This window comes from Leptonotus elevatus, chromosome 15 (assembly GCF_054856555.1).
Source record: "Leptonotus elevatus isolate MCC_2025b chromosome 15, RoL_Lele_1.0, whole genome shotgun sequence".
NCBI classification, from domain to species: Eukaryota; Metazoa; Chordata; class Actinopteri; order Syngnathiformes; family Syngnathidae; genus Leptonotus; species Leptonotus elevatus.
In genome coordinates, this window is record NC_141253.1 from 1,738,068 (window position 1) to 1,759,180 (window position 21,113).

Genomic DNA, 21,113 nt, shown 5'->3' on the forward strand with positions numbered 1-21,113 from the left:
TGGTTTTATGAATCGATATCACGCTCGTAAACGAAAATCAATTTGATATTGATTATTTGATTTTTAAAACCCAGCCCAAGGGAAAAAAAGTTTGACGAACTCAAAATTTCAAAGCATTCAACTTTGCTAAAACGATAAATTGGGCAATTAAACTAAATATTTAAAGTTTTGCTGTTGTGAAAATGGTCTCGTGTTTTACAATAAGGAAATAAGAGAACTGAGACAGACTAAAAAAAGCCAAAGAAAAGGCAAAACGTGACATTGTGATGGCAGTCGGAATAGGAAGGAGGATTTTTCCTGAAGATGGTCCAATTCCAACGGTGCAACTAATGTCAGACGTTCTGCAGGGTTTTGGCACAATAAACTCATTCAGTCGAGCTTTTTATGGACCGTGCTTTGTGCGGAAGAGAGATTGTCCCGAAAGAACAACTCTCACAAAAGAGAATTATTAAGACTATGTGGCAAGCAAAGCGGTCCAGCCCAAACCAATGAAAAGGTTACAGCAAAATAAAACGGTGTTGTATTGGAACTATTGTAAAAAAAAAAAAGAATAATAATAAAAGGATGTTCCTTTTCTGAGAATGTACTGGAAGATTGAGCTAAAATAAGAATTTGATGGCCAATAGATTTAAGCAGGGATGTCGGAGCTAAAATGTACAAGTGCCACTGTCTGGACAAGAAGTCTGCCGTCCAAATCTAATTGGCTGGGCTTTAATGCTGCATAAAAAAAAAAAAAAAAAAGAGGCCGCCGTTTTTATCCCTCTGCCATTTATTTCCTCGTCCTCAGAGTCGCTTAGCAAAGCTTTAAGCACAGATGTGCACGTGACTCTTGAAGTTTCGACGTCATTGCGGTTGATTGATGACTGCGGCTCTACGCTGTTACGGATGAGAAACACCCCGATAAACCGTTAAAAAGAAAATAACACATCTTGCGCAAAGCAATGACATTCAAGGTTAAAAAGGGGCATCAAAAGGGGGGACATGCGGTGGAAAAGATATTTGACATTTTTGAATCTATCATCCGGACAGACGTGAGGCCATCAGCATTTGACGGGTCAGGCTTCGCGGTGTTTGTAGACAAATTATGGCTCGTAATTTGGAGAACGCGCAGATCAAGTCTGTGGAGGGTCTGCTCACTCCATGTGTGAAATTAACCCAAGTAAATATCTTAGCTGCCTATTAAAAAAAAATGTGGTGGTGGAAAAAAAAAAAAAAAAAAAAAATCACATTCTGATACAATATCCCCTTCTATAGAGTACCCGAAATAAATATTTGCCAAAAACAGTGCAAGTGATTTTGTCTTCAAAGAGGTCAGACAAACAAACGCAGTATGTCGGCATCTCGCCCCGAGGAGGTGCCAAGTGTAGATTTGTGTGCCTACCTCCCCCACATGGGAATGGACGGAACAGCATGGCGTGACGTCAAGGGCACAAAACCTTCAGGCTTCTGCAAGGAAACAACAATCAGGAAAAGTCTACTAGAAAGCCTGAAATTCATTTGGGGGGTAAATCAGAGGCACTTTCATTGGTGCCATTTAACATGAGTTTGATGAATGCGATTGGTTCATTCACAGGTACATACCAGTTTTAAGAGGGTGTGCACACTTGGGCAACATCACTATTTTTATTACTTTTCAATTGAGTTGTAGAGAATATAGATCACATTATGGAATATATATATATATATATATATATATATATATATATATTAGGGGTGTGAATTGCCTAGTACCTGACGATTCGATTCGTATCACGATTCATAGGTCACGATTCGATTCGATACCGATTAATCCCGATCCGAATCTATGAATTGATTATTGCGATTTTTTTGTGTGTTTTCAAACTCAAATTTAGAAAATACTCATCAGTAAACTTGTACATGTACACTGTAAGATTTGTATGAAAATGTATTTAGTTATCTGAAAAGTCAGGTTACAGTCGGTTTCATGTTTGAACAGCACTGAAATAAAATATTAAGGCTTAATGGTCCATTAATATAACATTCTTCTATGCTTAATGTGTCAATCCTAACCCTAAGTAAGACGTTTTGTGGAATATTCCTATGAAAAATTGATGTTTAAAAATCGATTCGACCGCATATTGAATCGATTCGAGAATTGCGCGCTGTAATATCGGGATATATTGCCGAATTGATTTTTTCACTAACACCCTTTATATATATATATATATATATATATATATATATATTGCTACTTTATTCATTACGTGAGCATCGCAATAAGCATCGCTGCAATATTTGCACAAACACTCTTGGAATTAATATATGCGGTGGATAGAAAAAGTCTACACACCCCTGTTCAAATGTGTCTAATCCTATATATATATATTTGCAATATTTGCACAAACACTCTTGGAATTAATATATGCGGTGGATAGAAAAAGTCTACACACCCCTGTATATATATTTATATATATATGTCTAATCCTATATATATATATATATATATATATATATATATATATATATATATAGTATTAGACACATTTGAACAGGGGTGTGTAGACTTTTTCTATCCACCGCATATATTAATTCAAAGAGTGTTTGTGCAAATATTGCAGCGATGCTTATTGCGATGCTCACGTAACGAATAAAGTAGCAACCTCTCCGTCAACCTGCTATACGTCTCCTTTAAAACCAGTTGCCGCTGCGTAACCTTTCATGTTGACATTTTTCCTCACCGCGGGTGTGCGGCACAACGCCGCCACCCTGTCAAGTTTGTCACCCCCGCGCCCTCAACCACCACTAAATCCTCATCAATCCCACTCGACATAGCGGGTGCAAGGCCCCGGGCCTGACAGTCATGAAACGGCCATCAGCAATTGGTTGACCTTGGCGATAAAGATGACGGTCGGCGGACGGCGGTCGGCGGACGGCGGCACGCAGTGGCGCGCCGGCTCGTATCCCAAGATGACACGTCGGTAAGATGGACGTTACAAAAAAAAAAAAAAAAGCCGACAGAGATAACATAATAGGGCGCATGTGTCAACACCGCACGTCATTTATTGATGGAGGGGACGCAGGACACAAAAACAAAGAGGATTTTTTTTTTTCTCCCAGACTCACGTAAGATGAGCATCCATTTTATATACGGTTTAAGCAATGAGAAAAGTGAACATATTTGAAATGCCAGAAACAAAAACTAGCGCAACTTATCGAGCTTCTTTAATGATCTCAAGTAGGGCTCGCCTGTTTCTGGTGTTTGAAGCTTTTTGAGATATTATCAAATTGGGCGTTTTTAAGAGTAGTAAGACCTGAGGACGGGCGCACACAAAGACAATCCGCTGTTTTTCGTTTTGGCTCCTTCCTGCCCAAAGACGTCAAACGCCCGACAAGCTTGTGTTACACGATAGCTGCAGATTTGAAAGGGGGCGTGTCACTGTTAAAGAAGACAGATTTTACAAAATCATATTATTTTCATCTTGTTTTTGTTCATGGACTAAAATGTCCGTAGATTTGAGTCCAGTTTTTATTATTAAGTGAATTACATGTTCGTCTTGTCTTCATTAGGTCGACGAAAATGCATACTGATTTAGTCCCAGTTATTGTTTATTAATGAGGGTTTTAGTCTAGTTTAGTGAAAAATGTGCGTTGACCAAATTATTTTTGTTTAGTTTTCGTTGACAAAATGAAATGCCGAAAATACACGCTAGCTTGTTACCGTATAACTAAATCAACCCGTTGAAGTTCTTAAGAAGAGCATAATACGCAATGATTTTTTTTTTAAATATATCTAACTTAACAGTGTTTCTGATAGATATTATTTGGAACCTTGCTTGACTTGTTACAAAATGACTTTTTATTTTGTTTGGTACGGCGTCTACTCGTTGAGGGCAAAACAAAGGCAGCAGTAATTTGGGAACATCGATTTAGTGACATTCTACTGTTGGAACACCCAAAAATGAAAAATGAATATCAACTGAGGCCAATTTGGGGAGCCGGGACAACGCGACCCCACAGGGGACAAGCGCGATCCTTAATTGCGCCGTCCTGTTCTCGGGCCAATCGTCTGGTATTCTGGCGCGTGAGGAGCCAATCACCTCGGCGACACCCCGCACATCTTTCTGGATGGCTCGAGGGCTCGAAACGGATGTTCCTGCCCAATGTATATGCGGGTCACGCTATCGTGGAGTGGAATATTTACATACTCGGTAGAAAAATCTGACATGGCTAACAACTATATTTTGCATGACATGAAGGGAACAGGGAGCAGGGGTTCGCAAAGTACGACCCACGAGCCACAGTTGGCCCGCTTCGTTCTTTAATAAAGCCCACCTAGCATTTACATTCTAGGTATAATTTTTTTTTTTATCCTATTAAATAATTGGTTGAAATAATGTAAATGTTACATTTTTATATATATATATATATATATATATATATATATAAAAAAGTCAATTTAATTTGATAGTCAAATAATATAATGAAATGTATTACAATTTGGCTATTTTATAAAAATATTTATTTAAAAAATGTATTGTCTTTAATTGATAAAAAATGCATAATAAAAAAATGCAATCCCTTAATTCATTTATAATACTTATACATTTAACATTTGACAAAAAATAATTGCTTAATTCATTAAAATTATAACAACAAAATGAACAAAAGTGAATAAAATAAAATGATCTATGTTACTAAAAAAAATCATGGTTAATTAATTTAACTATAATAGTTATGAGCTAAATGATTTTGCATATACATTCACCATTTATTTTTTTACATTGTTACAGTATTACATATATAATATATGAAACTAAATATTTTTTTAAATAAACTGTAATCATACCAAAAAAATTTAATTCAAACAAACAATTTAACATGTTTTTTTTTAGCACCAAAAGGTTTGCCACCCTTACTTTGCAATATCAAGTGAGTCATATCTGAAATAATATTCCCGTCTGGAGAAGTTTTATCGTCCTTCCCACCCGTGACCTTTGCAAAAGTCTCAATTTTTGCACAACGTGGCGCATTTAGACTTTGATTTGGACTTGGTATTTAGATAATTGTACTGAGAAATGGGACACGACGGCGGGGCAAAGTGTGGCGTGAAGCAGAACGTTCACGCCCGCCCTCCGCTTGGATCCATTTGCTTAACAAGGCCTGCGTGCCCTTCAGCGCAGGCAGTACGTCAGTCCATCTTAAGGGCAAACTAGGCGAGACTGGTGGCCAACACAAAAGTAGGCATGAGATGACTAACAATCAAAACCAAGATGTTCTTTGATCAAAATCATTTATCATTTCCCAACGTGTGCTTTAGAGATTGTGTTACGGTCCGAGAAAGAAAATAAATGGCAAGAAAAGCCTTATTAGAAAACCTGAACTTTATTTGAGGCCTCGTGCAATGAATTATGAAGCGTTTAAATAGCAGTGAGTGTTTGCGCTAAACCTCCAGGCTTTAGTTGAACTTTAGTTGCTGCACTGGTGGAGCGAGACTTTTATAAAATTGGGGGAGGGGGGTGTATACTTCAGGGTATCCAAAAATGATGCCAAATAATTTGTTTCATTAAAAAAAAAAAAATTTCAATCAGAGTCTCTAAATGTTGAAATGTATTTAAGTACATATTAAGCATGCGGGAGAAAACAAAAACGTTCAAAGTCTATGAACAATTCACCTGAATGAAATTTGCACGCATACACTTGTTTTGTTTAATTCGTTTGAGGAACAAGTCATATTTTGTCCCCTTATTTCATTTTCCACGCACCCTATGAAAAAAATAATAAATTTGCTACTCATACTACTACTTTATTTACAGCCACATAATGTTATTAATGTTAATAAAGCCCCCACTTTTAGACTTTAACGTTAGGGCATATATACTAAGTGTTAAGTATCCTTCAAGCTGTTTTTGTGTGTGAAGTTTAAATATCTTATTTTGAAATCCATGCTTTTAATTTGGAAGGCGGCTCTGAAGTTCTGTTTCCTGTTTTACGACCTCTGTTCGTCATTCAAGCTCATGCATCTATTTTTAGTTTGTGCAAACCAACCTTAACTTATTGATGTCCGTCCAAAACTATCTGAACATAAAAGTTGGGGAAACCAACATAGCATTGCCAAAAACGTGTCATCTTGATGGGACGAGGGAGATTCTTCTTCTCCAGACAGCTAGTGAGGTGGATTACAACATTTTGTGGTAAATCGCGCCGGCTACTGTGCTGGAGGGGCATAACAATTTGTAAAAAAAATTATAATAATTGCTGGCAGACTGCAGTGCACCGGTGCCGTGATATGTCAATCATTTGGCACCTGGGGGTCTAATCACATTTGAGGGGGGGGGGGGGGGGCAGTGCCAACCCGGCCTCCCCTCTGACTCCGCCAGTGATTTGGCGCCTTTCACACAGTGGAAGCAATTAAGAAGAGTTCTCCGGGCCTCCGCATGAAAACATCTACTGCAAATCTCTGCACTTAGTTTCTGATTATCGTGCGATTTTCTGCAAACTGTCTTCGGCAGTCTCCGACCGTTAGCTTGTTTACTTTGCACTCCTAGCGATTTGCTCGCCGCGGCCCGTGTGACACGCCAAGGGCAGGAAAATGAAAAAGATGCCGTTTACACGATATACTGACTAAAGATGAGCGCAGTGTAGATTTGGGCAAGAACTTGCCAATTGCTTCTGTTGTTACTTGAGAAGCGGGTGACCTCCAAAGTGATGACAGTCATTAACATCACCCCCCTAAGCCAAGTGCAACGACACCATTAAGGCTTGTAAACAGCGGATGAGCAATTCATAAATGAATAAATACACACACTCGGCTTAATTGGCGCGTAAATAAAGTTTTAACGAGTGAAAAGAGAAAAAAGTGGATATACAGACACGTTTTTCCTGGGCTTTGAAAAGCGGGCCTTGTCACATCAAACAAAGCCAGAGTGGCATTAAAAAGGCGTCACTTGTCACTCAAGTTATGGTGGAGGCGCATCATGCGGCACTTCTAATAAATAATTGCGCACAAAAGCTCAACTTTCTGTCAGCGCGACACACAACGGAGGAAGTGGCGTTTTATTGCCATTAAATGGGCCGTGATTCTTCTTCATGAGCACTTTTACCGTCTTCAAGTGGCTGATTTATGAGTGTTTTTCCTTCGCGGCGGAGACAGGCGCGCAACTCTTAATGGCAGACCCGAAACACTGAGATGCGTCTTGGACACCTCATTAGGTACAATCGATCAAAAATATAATCCGGATTTAGATTTTTCACAATCAAAAAAACATTTCAAAGAAAAATGATTCAAGTGCCGAACAGATTTTTTAAATAATTGTGATCACAATAGCAAACAAAAACAAAAATAATTGGTATTATTTATCCGTAATTGCCCAGCACTAGATACAGACGAAGCAAAATTCTGCCTTGTGCTCTTATATTCTAGAATCTAAAATTACATTTGAAATGCAGTGAACATGTGAGTATTGTTGTGTACCGTTTGTTTGTGTTGCTGCTCTAAAACGATCCTAATTTCCATTAGCCCATCGATGACGGTTAGCATTACGTTAGCATTAGGCTTGCCGATCATGTTTAACATCGTTCATGCACTTGAAAATATGGCGTTTTCCAACCAAAGCTAGTCTGCGACAAGAGCGTTTGCGAATTGCTGCTTGTTTATATCAAGCCGTTAGTTTGATAAGTGTAGAAAAAAAAATTACTGTGCTACATAGACATCATGAAAAATGATGTGATGTTTACATAGATCTGCACATGTACTGTCAGATACCGATCCGATATATGATTCTTTTTTTTTAATGAAATGTTAGAAGAGACTATTTGTGCTAATATCGGACATTTTTGAATGGAGGCCGATATAATCCGATACGGTTTAGTTTTTGGGGCCGATATCGGACCAATATCCACTATAAATATTGGACTGGGAAACCGCTACTCTCCACTAGCATCTACTCTTAAGTTTTAGACGAAAGGGTAAGAAAAGCATTTGGCCACATAGGAGCTACTTTTTGCACTGACAATCTTTCGATCATGTCGCATGTAAACAAGCTGACCAGAGATCTTCCGTTGGAAAAATCTTGTCAGATCTGTCGAAACAGCTGGCATTATGGAGGAACTCTGATTTGAAAACAGCAAACCTGAAGCTAATTGCAAATCGGGACTTGGTCCCTTATACAAACAGAGAGCATGTTTGGTGTTGTGGCCAGCGGGTTTTGTTTGTGTGCTTGTGTAAAGGATGCGACAGCGTGTCAGACATGCTTGGAGCTGGCTCGCTGCTCAGCGAAGCAGAAAGCAAGTGAATGAAATCTTGTGGAGGGGGAAAAAAAAAAAAAAGACAAAAACGAAAGACGCAGGACTCTCAGGACATCTTTTCTTCATCTACTCTTCTTCTAACGCGAGCAGATGTCGTCTGAGGCAGCACTGCGGCGCCCTGTCAACTTGTTGGCCGCCTCTTCGAAACCCCCTTGCGCATGCAAAGCAGGGCACCAGCTGCCCCCTCTCTCTCCTTGACCACCTTCTCCCGTTTAGAGGCGCAAACATCATTTTCTCCTGCCGTCTTTATTCAAATCAATTCCCCAGCCGCGGCGCGCTCACGTACGCGCTGCCGTCGGACAAACGTGCTAAGGTGAAGGCGATATGGCGACGAAGAGCGCTTCAAGGACACGGGCTCGTAAAGATGAGGCAGGGGGGGGGGGGGAGCTTTTGTTGTTTCCCCGTTTGAGGATAGATTGATAGCATGGGATCGAGTGCATCAATCCTGGCTGCGGTGGATTTTTCCTCAGCTGTCAATCCAAAGCGATCATGCGAAAAATATCACAATAGCTTGGCCAAAAATAGTATCTCAGCTTCACAATTGCATGTTTGTACACTGTACATTTGAATCTATTTAGAGTGAGACCGAATAGACTCACTTTTAGAGTAATATTTACACTTGGAAGAAAGTAAAATCAAGAATTGGAAGGAAAAAAAGTCACTCAAGGGTTGAGGAACGAACTCACGATCAGCCGATCTGCTGCCTGAGCTACGCACACGTCCTGCTGTGTGTTACTATATTGCTCGTGTCAGCTGGAATCTTCCCAACTTCAAGAGCAAAAACGATGTTTTTGCTCTCCTCTTGGAGATAAGCAAACAGTAGGAGGGGCATAACTCAGGTGCTCGTGTGGCAGTCTCTCAAGCTGAAGGTCGTGAGTTCTTTCCTCAACCATTGAATGACTTTTATTTTTCCAATTCTTTATTTTACTCTCTTCCAAATGTAAATATTAGCTTCCTCCAAAACCGAGACTATTTGGTCCCACAGTCAAATTTGCTCTACAGAATTGACTGTTTTTCATGTTGGTTACACCTGAATGCTATAAATGAAGTCCGTTTTTTTTTCTCTCATAGTCGGCTCATTTGTGTTCATGTCAGCTACACCACAAAGACACGATCAATCATGACTGAACGCGGTATCCGCAAAAGTCATTTTTCCTGCGAATCATCACGCGATACATTTTGGATTGGCCGTTACAGCTGCGACATTGCGAGGCAATTCAAATTACGTTTACGTTAGTCCGAGTAAGACCTCAATCTCAAAAACAGAGGCGCTAGATCAGTTGCGGGATGCTAATGACACCGTCACGGTCTCACGATTCACGATAGCAAGTGACAGCTGCTGGTAGAGGGCGGCGGTGGCGGCGGCGGCGGCGGTGGCGGCGGTGGCGGCGGTGGCTGCGACCGTTGCAAACGTTTGGCAGCTCCGCAAAACAGCTGTGAAGCAATCTGCCTTTTATGATTTGATTAAGACCCGCACGTCGCCTTCATTACACTCGGCAGACAAAAATAAACTCATGCGACGGGAAAGACAAAGCCAGAGTAACGAAGATGTTTCGTGGTTGACTCGATCCGCGGCTTCCTCTTCAGTTGAATGATGTCGAGTTCACTGTGCTAAGTAACAAATGAAGTGGCTAATTTGCCAATAAAAGGGTATTGAACATGCCAATCCAGGGGCGGTCAAACATTTATGCTTAAGCGGTTATATTTTATACAGAATGAATAATAGGAAGGAAGATGTTAAATATTCATGCTCATTTTTTATCTGAAGCAATTTTCTTTATACAGCTTAATGTTTTGTGACCGTTAGCGCGCATCAATTGAAGGTTAAATAAAAAAAAGAGATTGGAATATCCCTTTTCTATTAATTAGGTCATTATTATTCAGCTCCTTCACTAGCATAACGCTACTCTAATAAAAGGGATACTTGCCTCATTGAGCCATTTTCAGCAATTAAATTATTATTTTTTTGTCCAGAATGAATTTGATAACTTCATTATTTTTCTTGTACAATTAATAACTTTAAAAACCATTTTTTCCATTTGCTGTCGACTGAAGATGACATCACCTGTGCTGAAAAACTGGCTCACCAGTTTTCTGGGTTTGGTCAGCAAACTGAGCCATGATTGGTCGTTACCCACTTCCTCAGCACAGGTGATGTCATCTTCAGTCGACAGCAAGTGGAACATTTTGCATTTTAAGGTATTAATTGTACATGGAAAATAATGTAGTTACCAAATTTATTCTGGACAAAATAAGAACGTTTTTTGCTGCTAAAAATGGCTCAATGTGGGTCAAGTATCCCTTTAATTCTTTTCAACCTAGGCAACATGGGTTTTGTGTGTTTTACATGCGCAGTCGACAAAATTGAACGACAACCACATTAGCTTTAACGCAGCATGAGAAGCGTCCTGCCTAGTCAAGGTAAATTGCAGTACACCACACCAGTGAACCAAACCGTAAAAAATGTTAATTAATTTTTAATTACTGCGACAAGTTCAGCAACAAATGGGAGAGTAGTAACACATTTAAACATCAAAGTACAGATAAAGAGCCTCTGAAAATGGGGAAGGGTTTGGACTCGGGTCATGTAACGCAACGAAATGCACGGAAAACTCACACTTTGTTGCCATTGTAACGAAACACCAAACGGCCACAGGGACTGAGTGGATGCCGCCGGGGAGGCGGGCAAGGCGGGAAGAAAGTTTAAGGGCAAGTCAGGGGTGGCAACTGAAGATCAATCCAGGGAAAGGTGCTTCAGAGACTTCCATTTGGGCCGTAGCGAACAATCAGGCAATGAATCAGGAGAGCTTGAAATAAGTGCCTGCGGGCTGACAGCTAGAACGGAGTGGTAAGTAACGGGATCACACCTGCCTCAAGGAAAAATAAAACTCAAAACCATTCTGCTGCTTTTCTGTTTTCAGTTCAGTGCACCAAATTACAGCAATGGATCACAAGCAAGTAGCATCAACTACAACAAAGGCTTGATTTTATTCCCAAAACGTGCCTTCACAACAGAATTGCTAGTCAACATATAACAGCATGCACGCCAAACTACAGCAACATCTGCATTCCAACCCTCACAACAATAGTCCTTTCCTCAGCTCAGCTCTAATATGGCTGATGCTTATGTGAAATGCTTGGTGAAACACTACCACCATGTGGCGTGCACCCAACAAGTCCTCACTTGACATCACTTGCTCTCCTCGCTCTTTGTGTTGCTCTTTTTAATACACAGTTCAAGTCCACGCCCTGTTCACGGAAGGTATTTTTGCCACAGGGCCAAGAGTGGCAGATTGGGTTGCATGATTTATATTCACACACACCTTCTCTGCCTCATATTCTGGGTAATGATGGTTCATCTCTTCCTGTAGACATCAGTGCTGCCCAGCATGCCGTGGCAAAAATGTGATGCTATGCTAAAGTCCTGCAACTCCTAATTCTGATTTCCCTGTATACCGTAAAAAAAACTGTGAAAATGACACGAACCGAGGCGCGAATGAGAGTGACCTTGTCTCAATTCATCACACGTTTACTTAACTCTGATGCAATCCGTTGTATGAAGAGCCACAGGTGGATAAACAAATCAATCATGTACACATGTACAGTGCCTTCTTCCATCTTGCGAAAGACCATTTAATCGTTAGTAATATTAAATTATTTTCAGACCAATTAAATGAAACTGGATGCATAACGACTTTTCATAGCACACTGGTTGGGAATCATTATTCTACCAAACATCCCATAATTGTAACAGCGGCCATTTTACAGTAAAATACATGTATTGTGATTTGACTAACTGTGTACACCAGCCAGTCTTGTTCATATTTGACATGCTTTTTGCTTGGATTATACCGAACAAAAGGTAAGGCATGTGTGAAATGAGTACTAAACAATACGGAACCTTAGCAGCCGTAGACTTCTTTTTTTTTTTTTTTTTATCTTACCTTAGTTCCTTTTCGTCATTGCTGTCTAATTCGAAACCTTTCCTCAATTTCCGTTTTCCGGGTTATTAGCCAATTGGGAGTCTTTCTGGCACACCTGTCTCTAATCAGCTCATTACTGTACAAATGTAGAACAAATACGAAGAAAAAAATATCAGCAGAGCAAGAAAGGCATTGATGTTTTTTGCACTTGTCTAAATTTTTAAATAGTGATGAAGAAGAAAAAAGATTTTAACTGTTTAAGTAGTCGTCGTCGTCGTCGTCGTCGCCTAGACGCGTGACGTCACATGTGTTGATTGCGGAAGTAATGCGCGCTCCTCTCAAAATGAAGGTTGATCGTGTTTGTCAACAGTCAGTTGAATACTAATGCTTCACAAAGAGTTCCCATGAGGTTAGGTTCGCTTCCAGCTAGCTGACGAGGCGTCTACAGCCACGAAAACGACCACTACCACCCACCTATCCCGGTCCTGGTCTCGGTCCCGTTCAGACTTTCCAAGTACGAGTCTGTGGACGCGATGGGAATTTGGCAGTCTCTCTCTGCTCCTCCCGAGAACAGACAACTGGCGGAAAAGACAGGCTGTGAGTATTCTTGTTGCTTACGACACTAAAAAAAAACGACTTTTGAGTCAGTTTGTCGAATTATGTATGTTACATTTACAACCTCGAGGGACTAGACAATTAATTAGGTACAACCGCACTCTGTAATGAAGACAAAAATCCGCATGCGTGCGTGCCTAATATTTTGTGCATCTCATAACCAAAATATTAGAAACTGCTTTCAGTTGGATGCAATGCAGTAGGTAATACATACAGTATATAAATACATTTTAAATGCCAGTGTTGGTGAATATGTTTTTGATATATTATTAGTTTTTTTCTTTATGTTGTGTATTCATTTATTTCTAAAACAGTCCCAAGACCTTACACACCTTTTAAATTTAATAATTTTTGTGGTAAAAAATAAATAAAAATAATAATAATAAATATTGCCATTATTATGTAAATAAATAAGAATAATTTATCATGAGGATGTGTTTTATTTGAGTGAGCAAGCATATCTAATGAAGCGTCCAGTGAGTGTGTGCATGTGTGCGTGCGTGCGTGCTCGTCATATCAGCCAGCTCGGTTTACCCGTGAATAATTTAAAATTCCATGCCAAAAGCAGTGTAACTGAACTCCGCTGCATTGAATGAAACATTTGACACAACAGAAAATAACTTGTCATATAATATGTACAGGGCTGCCTTGTGCGTCATCGTTTCATACTTTAAAGAGACAGCATGTAGGATTTAGTGCAATCTAGTGGTGAACTAATATAATGAAATCATTTTGAAGCACGTGAATTACGGTGCCTCGTAGAGAGCACACTTCGCAAGCCTACCACCAATTATTGTTTGGAGTGAGCAAGGGAGCAGGAGCTAGCGTGAGTGGCTAGTGTTAGAGTAGACAATATTTGTATTCTACTCTTTGCGTGTTCAATTAACTGAATGGTGAGATTCTGGTGAAGAAGTCCCTTTGCAAAGGTATCATTATATCAGAAGCTTCTGATCACACAAATGAAGTCACCCAAGCCGTGTTCTGTTCAAATGTGTGTCCCTCCTTCTCCTGCACATCATTATTTATTGAAAAGTGGGTGAATACGAAAAGCCTCCTCCCCTTCACAAAAAGGCAGAAGTTCTCAGGAATACAAATCAGATTAGACCTAAACAATAATAAATCAGCCTGTCTCACTTCGACCGGCTGAGGCCGGTACTAGACTACACTCCCTTCTAGATAACATGGAAAAGAACTTGTTGCCCTTTTCTTCTCAGACGAGAGAGACAGATAAGAATACAATAGACAATACTATTCATTGAGCTACACAGCTATAACTAAATCCAAAACGGCTAAAATATAAATTGAAACTGAAAAACAATGTTAATATTTCAACATTAGCAAGAACAAGCTAGCGAGAGCAAAGCAGAGGGAGACAAGCGGCATATTGGGTTCTGCATTCACAATTTCACCTAATCGTAGATTTTTGGGGAGAATTATTTAATTGTTTTCTGTCAAGGCAATTAAAAGAAGAATTGTTCGCTTAAGCCAAGCCCACTACATTGTGAACTCAAACAGGCTTTTTGTTTTGCGTTTGCAGTCACTTGTGAGCAGATTGGAGTTCTCCACAAAAGGTTCAAGCAGCTGAGCCACAATGAAGACACCTTGCGGTACTTTGAATTATTTTCCGTGAGCCGTATGCCGACGGAAGTTTGAAACATGCCCGGCAAGTTGCAATTGTCACATGAGCGCCTGAGTGACAGCAGCGAGGCCTTGCGGGAAAACCTCGGCTGCCGCTCATGTGGTGTCTGTGTTTTGTCTGCTCCAGGAGAGAACACTTCAACGCCATCCACGATCTGGCCTGGAATCCCATCCGAGCGCAGATCGTAGAGGCCTTCTTTGACAGGAGGTGCCGAGCCGTGACGACTCAGCGTTTGCAATTGTTGTTCTGCAGCAGAATTCTTTACTTTTAATTCGGGGTGTCAGGCGATAAAACGTTTTTACTGTAATTAATCGCATGACTTCAATAGTTAACTCACGATTAATCGTAAATTTTATATCTGTTCTAAATGTACAATAAGTTTTGATACTCTTGTTAACAAAAGTGTGGGGGGGTGTTAAACTAATAGAAAAATGGCTGCATCTTTTAGTCATTAATACGGTAATTTCCTGAGTTAAAATTAAAAAAGTGTGCTGTACTGTAAAAAACAAGTGTTGAGATAATTTTTCTGCCACTAGATTTGTAAGACGTTGGTGACAGCTCAGTGCATCCATCTAATCTTTAACATGATGTAACTTGTGAAATTCTGCACATTTTTAAAATTGTAAAATACAGCTTGACCCCTGTCTCCACAAATGTATGGATTATTATTCCATTTATTCCTGCTGAAGTTTGACATGGACGTGTCTGTTGCATTGCGACTGGAATTCCCCCAGTACAGGCTTTACAAGTAAGGGGTGGTCATTAATCGTGTGTTTAAAAAAAAATAAATGGTGGCGTTAAAGGAACTTTAACTCAAAATTAACGTAATAATTTTGACTAATCTACTTTTAATAATAATAATAATAATAATCATCATTTCTATATTTCAGCAATTCAATGAATCCAACAGCCTTTCAACATCAGGGCCTCAGCTTAACCCCCCCCCCCCCCCCTCACTCTCATTTTTGCAGGAACCTGATCCCGCCCGGCGAGGGTTCGATGGAGGAGATCCACCTGGAGGAGTTTGTAGTGGTCATGTCCCACTTCAAGCCGCCATCACTCAGCATGACGGTTGAGGAGCGGGACAGCATCCGCAGAGAGAAACTGAGATGTGCGCCGACTGTTTTCTTTGGATTTTTCAATGCTTGCTTTTGAAATCGCCCGCTGTGTGTTTTTGTGCGCAGTTTTATTCAACATGCACGACACGGACAACGATGGAACCATAACCCTGGAGGAGTACAGACATGTGAGTCAAGTCAAGTCTAATTTATTCCCATAGCACCAGTTCACAATGATAATTATCTTCTAAATATATACGCTAGCTTGACAACAAATCTATTAACTCTCTTGGACTCAAAATGAGTGGATCTTTACTTCTTTTTTTTTTTCTTTTTTTTAAATAGCCCTCAAACTGTGGCTACAAAAAACACACTTAAATACTCAAAGGAACTTTTTTTATACTTATAAATCAAAAAAAATTTTTATAAGCTATTAAGTACGTTTATTATGCTACTGTTGCCATTACTCTGTTTTTATATGAAAAATACTGTTTTGATTTTTTTTTTTTTTTAAGTTTTAATAATTATGTTTATAGCTTTTTACTTTAATGACTGATTATTTGAATTCAACTTATTAACTTTGTTGATGAAATGACGTTGCCCATTTATGTCTTTGTATTTTGTCCTGCTTTGTGTCGAGGACCACAATGGAAATAAGCCCTCTTATCCTCAGTGATACCAGACTGAGTGATTGGAAGTTTCATTGTGTTCTCTGTCATCACCAAATAAAAATCAATCAATCAATCAATTTTAGATTTTTTTTTGGGGGGGGGGGGGACAAAAATAGATGAAAGTTGGGTGAGATCCTCTACTTAAGTCAAATTGACTCAATTTTCTGAGTTGTTTTATAGAAAATAACCCAATTTCTGACCCAGTGTAGAGGATCTGGCCGTTTTTTTTTACCCATAATTGGGTTATTTTTGACCCAGTGTGAAATTCCACTTCTCTGTCACTTTGTAGCCGTGCGATATTATGTTGCCTCAAGATTAAAAGTCTGGATGTTTTTTAGACGATAGCGAATGAAAATAGGTTAAACACATTTGACTAATCTTGTAGATGTGGACAGTTGGTGCTGGCATTTTAATCAATGACCGTGTCATGAAGTAGCCATTTTTAGTTTTTTTGCATATTACATCAGTGATTAGACATGATTTTGGGTTGGTATTGTGTTGATGGTGGTGCGCAAAAGTATATGATATACAAGATATACTCATTTGAACAATAATGTCAGGTTTAGTTATTATTATTATTATTATTATTATTATCAATAGTTCTTTGTGAGTTATTCCCTCCGCTCATGTCTTACACGCGATTCAAAACTCCCCAAAAAAAAATCCAAAGAAAAAGCGAGCTTTGTCTGTTTTGTCCTTGGGGTGTCGATTGCATTTGAATAAAAATATTCCCGTGCGGGCACAGGTGGTGGAGGAGCTCCTCTCTCGCAGCGGGCATATCGGCAAGGAAACGGCCGTAAGCATCGCGGACGCCGCCATGTTGGAGGTGGCGGGCATATCCATGGGTCACATGGTACGTTCAGGGCTGATTGCGACGCTCCTTATTTGGTCGCCCATTTGACTTGACTTGTCACTCGCAGGAGCCTGACGAGTTCTACGAGGGCATCACCTTCGAGCACTTCCTTAAGGTGGGTCCCCGCCGTGATTCTGTCATAACAATAACTTCGGCATAACAATCTGAATCGTCTTTCTTGGCTGAGTATGTTCAAACTGTGTCGCGCTAGTGCAAAAAAAAAAAAGACACTATTACAAACATAAACGCAAAAGTACAAAGTACAGAGAGTCTTAAAGCCAATATGAAGTGTCCAATAGTCATAATAATAACATTATTAATAACTGGTTGTTTGTGTCTCTTGTCAGCTGCTGAACAGCTTCGAGATTGAAGCCAAGATGAACGTTCGTTTTTTGAATATGAATGCATCCACTGTGTGCTACTAACTTCTGAACGAGGATAATAACAATAATAATGATAAAAATGCTTTGTTGATCTCACAAGAATAGATACACATTAAGAGTGAACCTCTGATGATTAGTGCACTGTATACCCTTAACCGCATTTGAATAACTATGCAAATTCATACAGAATACGCATCTTCCCACATTGTTACGGTCTCGGCTATGGTGGCGTTGGCAATAATAGGATGATACATCAGCCTCTTCAAGCAATGGTCCAATAATGCGCGTGTGATGTCTATATGCAAATGAGGAGATGATCATGAATTAAAGGGCTGCGTTCGTTCGTCTCTTCGGGGATTGCATGCTTGTCTTCAAAGAACACTCCACAGCATTAGGTACAGCGACACACACTAATGACATCCTAATAAAAGAACGGCGTGTCTGTTATGGTTTTGTATTGGCTGTCAAATATAGAATAAAATTACATAACTAAGAAAAATATCATGCGGATGTGCCTAATGTTGTGGCTGCTAATACAGCTTCAGCAGTCTGCAATAAATCCACAACAAAATACACTTTTAAGATAAGTTGTATTTTTGATAAATTATGAAATGATAACAATAACGGCAACGTTTTTCTTGTTGAACCGTTTTTGTTTTCTCTTTTTTTTTTTTTCTTCTTTTTTTTCTTCTTTTTTTTTTAAAAAAAAAAATAATAATTTTTTTTTTATTGCTGCTGTGCTTCACCTCATCTCATTAGCCATGGTCATGTGATTCATATACTGTTTATGATTTTTATGCAAATTGTTCACATTTGTTCATTATAAAGAGCGGGCCAAAAGTATATCTCCACTTCTTAAATGAAATTATTTCAGGAAGGTTTTAAGGAAAAAAGATGAGAAAGCGGAATGATGGATGCTACAAAAGGAAAGGATGGAAGAAACGACTGAATGGGAGGAAGTAGAGAGGATGATGTGAAAGGAAGAGAGGAATGATGGAAGGAAGGAAATATTGAAGGAAGTAAAGAAGGTGTATGAAAAGGAAGAAAACAAGGAAAGCGAGAAACAAGAACGTATAAAAGAAAGTGAAGAGGAAGGATACAAGAAGCTTTGAAGGGCTCACCCACACTTTAAATGTCTTCACCAGGTCAGCACACACACACACGCACACGCACGCACGCACACACACACACACAAACCAACCAAGACCCGGACGTAAAACCCTAACCCTGGCTCGAAGCCCTAACTCCAGAAATACTGTAATGACTCTTATGAATGTGAACCCATCTGGTCTGGAGTCTGGAGAAGGACTTGTCGTCTGCTGCCCTCTGCAGGACTAAACATTAAATGCATGTTGTTGCACCAAAGCCAGCAAAAATCTTATTGCAGGTTCTTTTGAATAGTAATACGCTCATTATCCAAATCATTAGCTACACCTGTAATGCAAGAACCTTAATTTTAAAAAAATGCTAATGTTGAATTGATGTGGTGATAAAAAAAAAATAATCTGCTCAAATTGGCACTTTATTCATTCAGAAAATTCACAAATAAATTTGTGCAAATTACTAAAACTAATTCAAGGTATTCTAACTTCAAAATGTTCTACATTGTAAAAAGAAGTCCTACTGTTTGAAAAAATTATTAACTTGATGGTGATATTTTGTTCCACATTTTATATAAAGCAAAGTTAACTTTAACCATTTCTAAACCAATTTCAACTATTGTTTCAAACATCAAAATGTTAATTAATTTATTTTTTGTTTTTATACCTTATTTCCCATGAGAAAAATATCAAAAGAAGCTTTTTTTCAGTTTCAGTTCAAAATCTTATCGTCTACATTTCCTCTATTTTAATTTTTAATCATTGTGAGCTCCCTCTAGTGGTACCAAAGAGTCGGTGCCTAAATACTACAAGTCCCATTTATTTGCACTTAATCATAAGGATAGGTTTCGTTTTAAACATTTTATTTAACAACAGTTTTTTATTACATTTCTGTGCAATACATTTCATTGAAATCCTTATTTAAATGCAGGTTGCAGTGTTAATATTCAAACGATGCATTCTATAAAACTGGCCTACGCTAACATCAAATCTACATTTTAGCTTTCAAACCTTTGTCCAATTTGTTATTGACATGCAGCAGTATTTGAACTCGAATCATGGTTTGAGGTGTTAAAAAGTTCAGCATTTGTGTCAACACAAATTGCATTTTTTCTGCTTTCTATTATTGCACTTCTTTGTCCAGATTCAAGTGAGAAGCAGAAACTGGCTTTTGTCCCCTTTGTTGAGTTTGTGTGTCTTTAAATAACAAAGAGTTGTTATTAAAGGGAACTTGATTCAGCCGACTTCCAGTTTCCAGACAGCTTGTGATGCGAAAGGGCCTGCCCAGGCCTGTTACGTAATGTCGACAATCTTTGACCTACATCAAAAATGGGCAACTGGCCTGCAAACTTGACTCCATTTTTAAACATTAAAAAATATATACATTTAAAATATTTTTTTAAAGGAGCGGGAATTATAATCCTGTTTCCTCTACTACAGTGTCCCCCAAATATGCACTTATTTATTTTATTTTTTTCCAGTTTTTCTTTTTTTCTTTTCTTTTCTTTTAATTAATTTTTTTACACTTTTTTGGGGGGTTTTAGGTTTTTGGCGGGAAGCATGTATATTGGCGGTTCATCTGCATTTTCTGTAGAATTTTCTTGGTTTACTAAATTATTTAGAAATTTATATTATATTAGAATTTATATGTATTTATATTTTTAAAATCAATTCATATTTTTGTGTTTACTTAAGAAAATTACAGTCTACACTTTTTAATGCATAATGTTAATTACTAGGGATGTTCATTACCACTTTTTCAGACTGACACCAGTACGAGTAATCACCGATACTGAGTAGGGCGAGTACCGATACCTTGAGTGTTTTTGCTGTATAAAATTTCATTTAACACAGTGACAACAAATTGTGAACAAAGACCTTTCATTTTGAAGCATATAATGATTCACCCATGATTTGTCAACTGCTGCAGAGGACAATTTATTCAATATCAGATTTTGGTTGCCTCAAGTATTGGTGGCTGGTATCGTCAGCCTCCACAAATACCGATACCTTAAAATATGGCTGGTATCCAAACCATCCCTAGCAATTACATTTAAATAAAAAACTGTAAACCTGGGTGACATTAAAATTACATAATTCAGCAAGCACAAACTGATGAAACACAAAATTAATTTGATGACATACATTTATTTTTTTTTAAATCACTTGCTGACCATATTAAGCAAGATGGGAGGGGCCAAATTGCATCAGCGCATGTGCTAATATTGCATTTGGTGTACTTGGAGTGTCCAGTGATGCATGAGTAGTCGTCGTCTGATTTCTGCAAAAATAATGGCGAGACGTGGCGGCGGCCAGCGAGCCAGCGAGCGTCCAGACGAGTTTCCTTGTGTGCCACGCGTGTCATCAGCACGCAGTCAGACGTCTCTCGACGCTTCCTGATTTTCTTTTGGAGAGCATCAGGTGCAACACATGATGCCTCCAACACACACACACAAAATGATTTTTATTCGGCTGCCGTGCCGCTCACAAAAAAATGCATTCATAAAAAGAATAATTACCAACAGTCAGTGTCTGAAAAATCAAACAATGACTAGCTTAATTGGCTAACCTAATAACGCGACCAGTGACGGAAATTCAGTATCTGA

At 38.9% G+C, this 21,113-nt stretch overlaps 1 protein-coding gene across 2 annotated transcripts; it reads left to right on the plus strand.

Annotated features, from left to right (window-relative positions):
* Positions 1–12,475: 12,475 nt before the first annotated feature.
* On the plus strand, positions 12,476–19,751 carry tescb (tescalcin b). 2 transcript variants are annotated; one of them, XM_086097409.1, is made up of 8 exons: positions 12,476–12,785; positions 14,341–14,410; positions 14,569–14,649; positions 15,414–15,553; positions 15,627–15,688; positions 16,917–17,024; positions 17,092–17,139; positions 18,282–19,751. In XM_086097409.1, exons 1-8 carry the CDS (start codon positions 12,722–12,724, stop codon positions 18,303–18,305), a joined length of 597 nt encoding a protein of 198 aa, XP_085953535.1. In that variant the 5' UTR covers positions 12,476–12,721; the 3' UTR covers positions 18,306–19,751. The 2 variants fall into 2 exon arrangements, with proteins under 2 accessions (XP_085953535.1, XP_085953533.1); XM_086097407.1 differs by having other exon boundaries at positions 12,477–12,785; positions 17,372–19,751.
* Positions 19,752–21,113: the final 1,362 nt, after the last annotated feature.